Source organism: Sinocyclocheilus rhinocerous, unplaced genomic scaffold (genome assembly GCF_001515625.1).
Source record: "Sinocyclocheilus rhinocerous isolate Xijiao unplaced genomic scaffold, SAMN03320098_v1.1 scaffold562, whole genome shotgun sequence".
Classification (NCBI taxonomy): Eukaryota; Metazoa; Chordata; class Actinopteri; order Cypriniformes; family Cyprinidae; genus Sinocyclocheilus; species Sinocyclocheilus rhinocerous.
The window spans coordinates 1,389,275-1,395,290 of NW_015641608.1; the positions used below are offsets into that span (position 1 = coordinate 1,389,275).

A 6,016-nucleotide genomic window follows, 5' to 3' on the forward strand; every position below is an offset into this window, starting at 1 on the left:
AAATTCTGAGGTAATTCGTATACTTTTAAATTAGAAAAAAAAAACATATTTAACAATATATTGTATGTGTCTTTTAATATATAGGTTGTCATATTCACCATTTGTTGTATTTATTTTATTTTTATTTTTTGTTAATACTACGAAAAAAAAATTTCAGTGTAAACAGAAATTTTAACTAAAAAAAATGTTGGAAATAAAGACAACAGAAAAAATATCATAGCAGGCGTTTCTTGTCATTTTCATTTTATGATATGCTCTGTCTTTATTTGTACTTTCCTTATACGGCGAGATGATGTGACTCACAACTGGCTCTTTATAGCGGAGGAACAAACCATCTTACATAGTTAGTGCTCCCTTAAAAGTAACTAATTTCTTCTTCAACACTGGCCTATATTTATGGGAAATTTCATTCTAAATTTCATTTAGCCAGGTTTGAAGTGTATAATCCATGTGAAGGTTTGGCTGTTTGAAACTATTGTTTGGATAACGGTTCTCTCGCAGTGGTTTCTCCTCAGGCTGTGTGTGAAGCTGTCCATACAGTGGTCTGGAGAGGGAGGGTCAACATGGCGTCGGAGCAGGTCTGTTTTCAATGTGAATTGTAAATGTTTTCTCTTTTGCCTTGCTTTTCAAGTGATTTTGAGCGTTAAAGCGAGCGATGTATAATAACTTTAAATTGGTAACGACGTCTATGGCGATGTATGTGAATGAATAACGATCATCTGCGCGATTTATGCCCTGTCCGTTTATGGACAAATTGACTCATTATTGCAGGGTTAGAGTTTGCTGTGGTTATACTGGATGGTGATGCTTTGGATCTTTAAAATAAAACCATTCGCTCGTGTTTATTACAGAGGAAAGGGCTGCGTGTCATTTATTTTTAGGCATACAGACACACGGACTCATCTACTGCATTCCTGAAGACAGCAACGCTGCTTTCTTTTTTAGCCGTCACACTAATAGCATGAATGTGTTTATAGTTAATTAATGTGTAGTGTTAGTTAATTCTAAAAGAATATGCATTTGGCTGGGGAAAAAGAGAAATTGTTGTTATAGGCTGAGATGTTATTTTTTGCATATTCCCACATCAGACAATCAGACTCCCTTGTACCGCAAGTAACTCAGGTTGAAAATCATTTGTCACTATTTAGTGCTCTATCCAAAATTATATATACTAAATAAATACTCCAAGAGATAAGATAGAACAAAATATTAAGTACTGAGAATATGAAGTATTATTACTACACACTGTAATACTGGTCCCAAAAGTATTACAGCATTTAAGACATGCTTAAAACTAACATTGAGTTACATAATTAAATATAAATGATTAAATGATAAAATATTAAACTGAAATGATATTTATTGTAAGCATATTCAAAATAGATATGCTAGGAATTAAATGATACAAAGTGATAAAATGTTATTATATAAAAGATATGTGCTGTTTAAATTCAAATTAAAAAGTATGTTGACATTATGTGGTTGTCAATCATTAGTGAACATGATAAAATGAACTATGCCGCTGGTTATTATGCTATTACACTTGTGTGAACTTGAGGATAACTGAGTTCATGTATCTGCTAAAAATTAACCTTGAAAACAGTTGCTCAGATGTATTTGGAAAATAAATTCTCAGAAAAATGAAACATTTTAAGTGTGGCTTAAGTATATGGGCTACCATAATAATTGAATACATACTGGCATAATTGATTTTACACCCAAATTCATCACTGAAGCCTAGAAAATATCTTAATTGCAATTTTGCAAATCATTTAAGTAAAGCTGAGTATTGCTATATTTTGAAGGGGTTCTTGTATGGTAATCCTCTTGTAGCAGTAATGGAGTGTCTAGTAAATGTGCAGTAGCAGACAATAATTGTACCAACTAATGTACCATCTTATTTTTCCTTATATCCACAGGAAATCCCAAATGCGCCGGTGAAGAAGTCTATGAGGGAGAAGGCTATCGAGCGCAGATCAGTTAATAAAGAGCACAACAGTAATTTTAAGGCTGGATATATTCCGATTGAAGAGGAGAGACTTCACAAAACAGGACTGAGGGGTCGCAAGGGCATCATTGCCATTGGCATAATCATCCTACTTTTTCTGCTTGCGCTCATCAACCTCATTGTGAGTTTATCGGTTCTTTGTTGGGTCTGTGATATTAATATGATAGGATATACTATAATTTTATACTATATATAAAATTAGCATCAAATAATTTTTGAAAAAAATATAAGACATTTTCATATAATTTGAGTTCCATCTCTACTGCTCACTGAATACCGAGACACTTATACATTATCTGTGTTTTATAGATAACACTGGTGATATGGACAGTGATACGGATAGGTCCTGGAGGTTGTGAAAGTATGGAGTTTCATGAGAGTGGACTGCTACGCTTCAAACAGAAGGCCGATATGGGCGTGGTCCATCCACTACACAAAAGCACAGTGGGCGGCAGGAAGGACCAGGACCTTGTCATTACTGGCAACAATAACCCAGTCAGTCAGCATAGTATCTGACTTTCTTTCAACAAGTCTGTATGCTCTGCACTGTAAAAAATAAGTGTAATTTTAACTGTAAAATTTTGTAAAAACGCTACGGAAAAAAACTGTTAATAGGTTAACAGTAAGTTCCCGTACTATATACAGGGAAAAACTGTAAAATATCTAACCAGACATTTCATGTAATTTTACAGTAAAATGCTGTTAATTTTACAGTTTTTAGAAGTAAAAATAACAAATCAATGTATAATTTACAGTCAAAAGCTGTAAACTGATATTCCCAGAATTCCCTGCATGACCCTCCACATTTTAAAGTATTTTGTTTAAATAATCATGTTTTTTTAATAGTTTTTGTAATTAGTTATGGTTATTTGGGCTTTATGTTACATCTTCTGTTGTTTAATGAAAGTTTAATGCATTATTTAAGTATCATGTGTGTTACCATGATGGTGTTTTGTGTTTGCATGAATGACTCTGTGCACCTTCTATATATTAGTATATACTTCTGCTTGTGGCGAAGCTACTTGTGATGAGCTTTGATTCTTCATGTGGCTTTCTCTTTTACCACCTGCATTATTATGGTGGTTGTCAGTATGTACAAAACAGATTTTAATAGCAGTGTGCATTGTTGAATTTACTGGTTTACATTCAAATGTTCTTGTTTGTAAATTACAGTTTTATACTGTAAAATTTACAGTTTTTGGCCGTAAATGTGTTTACAGTTTTTCTGTATTTTTTACAAAATTATTCTGGCAACCACAGCTGCCAAAATTATTTTGTAAAAACTACAGAATTTTTTTTACAGTGTGAGTGATGACATGAGAAAGTGTATTGATTTAGGTGTTCTCTGTGTGAGTTACAGGTGGTGTTCCAGCAGGGCAACACCAAGCTGAGTGTAGAGGAAGATAAGACGTCTATCGTCAGCGACTTAGGCATTTCCTTCACTGACCCCCGCACTCAGACGACTTTCTTTAGCACTGACTTTGACACACATGAGTTCCACCTGCCCAAAGAGGTCAAGGTTCTCAACGTGAAGAAAACCTCTACTGAGAGAGTAAGCAACAGACCTGACTCATAGTCTTATGAAACCTGAATAATTGAGTAGAATTTTTATCACATGGCATACAGCACTTATATCATATGTCAGGACAAATCTTACATATGAAAAGTCTTGATATGAGATTTATGATCGTCTTAATCTACGTCTTTTGATTAGTCAAACATGAGGTGTGTTTGTACAGTGACTCACTGCCATCTTTTGCAGATCACCAGCAATGCATCATCTGACCTCACTATCAAAGGAGATGGTAAGGCCATTATTCGTGGCAACGAGGGAGTTTACATCATGGGCAAAACTGTGGAGTTCAGCATGGGTGGGGGCATTGAGCTAAAAGCAGTAAGTAGTTAAAAGCGTTGAAAAGTTTTCCTTAAATTTTTAGTTGTAAGTCAACTTAATTTTAATTTTTTCTAGAGCTGTCAAACAATTAATCGTGATTAATCACATACAAAATAAAAGTTTGTGTTTACATAATACATGTGTTTACTGTGTATATTTATTTTGTATATGTGACCCTGGACCACAAAACCAGTCTTATGTCGCTTGGGTATATTTTTATCAATAGCCAAAAAAACATGGAATTTGTCAAAATTATTTATTTTTCTTTTATGCCCAAAAAAATTTGGACATTAAGTAAAGATCATGTTCCATGAAGATATTTTGTAAATTTCCTACTGTAAATATATCAAAACTTAATTTTTGATTAGTAATATGCATTGCTAAGAACCTCATTTAGACAACTTTAAAGGCGATTTTCTCAATATTTAGATTTTTTTGCACCCTCAGATTCCAGATATTCAAATTAGTTTTCAACAAATTGATCAAATCGATTTTCAAAGGTTGTATCTCGGCCAAATATTGTCCTATATATAAAATCTAAACATATAAATAGGAGTGTGTGAATGTTGTTTTTTTCTATTTTGTGTGCAGGAAAACAGCATTATTCTGAATGGCTCAGTGATGTTCAGTCCTTCACGTATACCGAACTCCTCTTTAGGGGGAGACCTGTACTTCAATGAAGGGCTGGAGAGGTATAAACTTTGCATGTGTGCAGACGGGACGCTATTCAGAGTGCAGGTCAAATACCCCAACATGGGCTGCCAAACATCCGACAATCCGTGTGGAGCAGCACACTAATGAAAGAGAAAGGAATACCATTGGAAAAAACATACACATGCTCATTAATGCCTTCATATGAATATGTAGTGTGAACTGCCAAAAGATACAAAGATGGGAATATTTAGTTTTTTATTTTCCGAAAAACTGGACAATAATTATAATCAGAGGCGTCATGCCCATTCAAAGTGAGGGGGCACGTGCCCCCTCAGATTTTTGAGCCAAGTGGATTTTGAATGCAGCTTCCAAAAGACAAAAAATAGCCGAATAATATTTTGTATATTTGATACAATCCCATCAGCGTGATTAAATCATTCAGCGTGTCATATCATCAGCTGCTAAACGCTGAGCCAGAGACAGACGCGTTTTTACAGCACTGCGCATTATAACCAATCACACACGATGCTGTTGAGCTTATGAATGCAATGGCCAATCAGAGGTGTTCCGATGAGTCATCGCTAAAATGCCGGTGTTTTGTTCACTCGCTCGCTGACTGAATACCTCTTTCTGGTGAATTCTCTCGTTAGAAACAACAAAGTGCAGATGTGTGTATAAATAAGTAAGATATTAATTTCACAGTGTAAACAGCTTTAGTGATTTTAATGGGAGTTTTTGAGAGTGCTAGAACTCTAGGCTGTCAGTGAAAATGTTCTTTGATAATGTAAATGTTCTTTGCTTTCTTTCTGTACAATGAAAATGCTATGATAAGTAGCCTAACTTACAATGTTTTTATTCACATTAACTTTCAATGTTAAATTCACATTAAATATAAAGTCAGTCGTATTAAAACTATGTTATGGCATGACACCCATATCTCTTACTTAAAGGGTTAGTTCACCCAAAAATGAAAATTAGCCAATTAATTACTCACCCTCAAGTCATCCTAGGTGTATATGACTTTCTTTTTTCAGACCAATCCAGTCGGAGTTATATTAAAAATGGTCTTTGCTCTTCCAAGCTGTTTAATGGCAGTCAACGGGTGTTGCAGTTCATCAGTCAAAAAGAAGTGAAATAAAGCGCACCCTTCCATAATAAAAAGTGCCTCACACGGCTCCGGGGGGTGAACAAAGTCCTCCTCTAGCGAATCGTTGCGTTTTTGTACGAAAAATAACCATATATAAAACATAATAATCAATTTAATCTAGCTTGCGCTCACTGTTGTACACGGAAGCAGTTCCTTGCCAATCCACACGGAAGCAGTTCCAGTTCCCAATTTTTCTTACAAAAACGCATCGATTAGCTACAGGAGGCCTTTGTTCATCCCCCGGAGCCATGTGAAACACTTTTTTTTGTGGAAGGGTGCTTTTTATTTCACGTCTTTTGAACCGAAGGAATGC

The 6,016-nt window shown here is 35.0% G+C and overlaps 1 protein-coding gene across 2 annotated transcripts; it reads left to right on the forward strand.

Moving 5' to 3' along the window:
- The first annotated feature begins 501 nt into the window (after positions 1 to 501).
- Positions 502 to 4,865, forward strand: LOC107755229 (beta-sarcoglycan-like). 2 transcript variants are annotated; one of them, XM_016571947.1, is made up of 6 exons: positions 502 to 578; positions 1,920 to 2,129; positions 2,318 to 2,503; positions 3,369 to 3,560; positions 3,771 to 3,902; positions 4,494 to 4,865. In XM_016571947.1, the coding sequence occupies exons 1-6, from the start codon at positions 564 to 566 to the stop codon at positions 4,698 to 4,700; spliced, it is 942 nt and encodes a 313-aa protein (XP_016427433.1). In that variant the 5' UTR covers positions 502 to 563; the 3' UTR covers positions 4,701 to 4,865. The 2 variants fall into 2 exon arrangements, with proteins under 2 accessions (XP_016427433.1, XP_016427434.1); XM_016571948.1 differs by having other exon boundaries at positions 546 to 598.
- Positions 4,866 to 6,016: the final 1,151 nt, after the last annotated feature.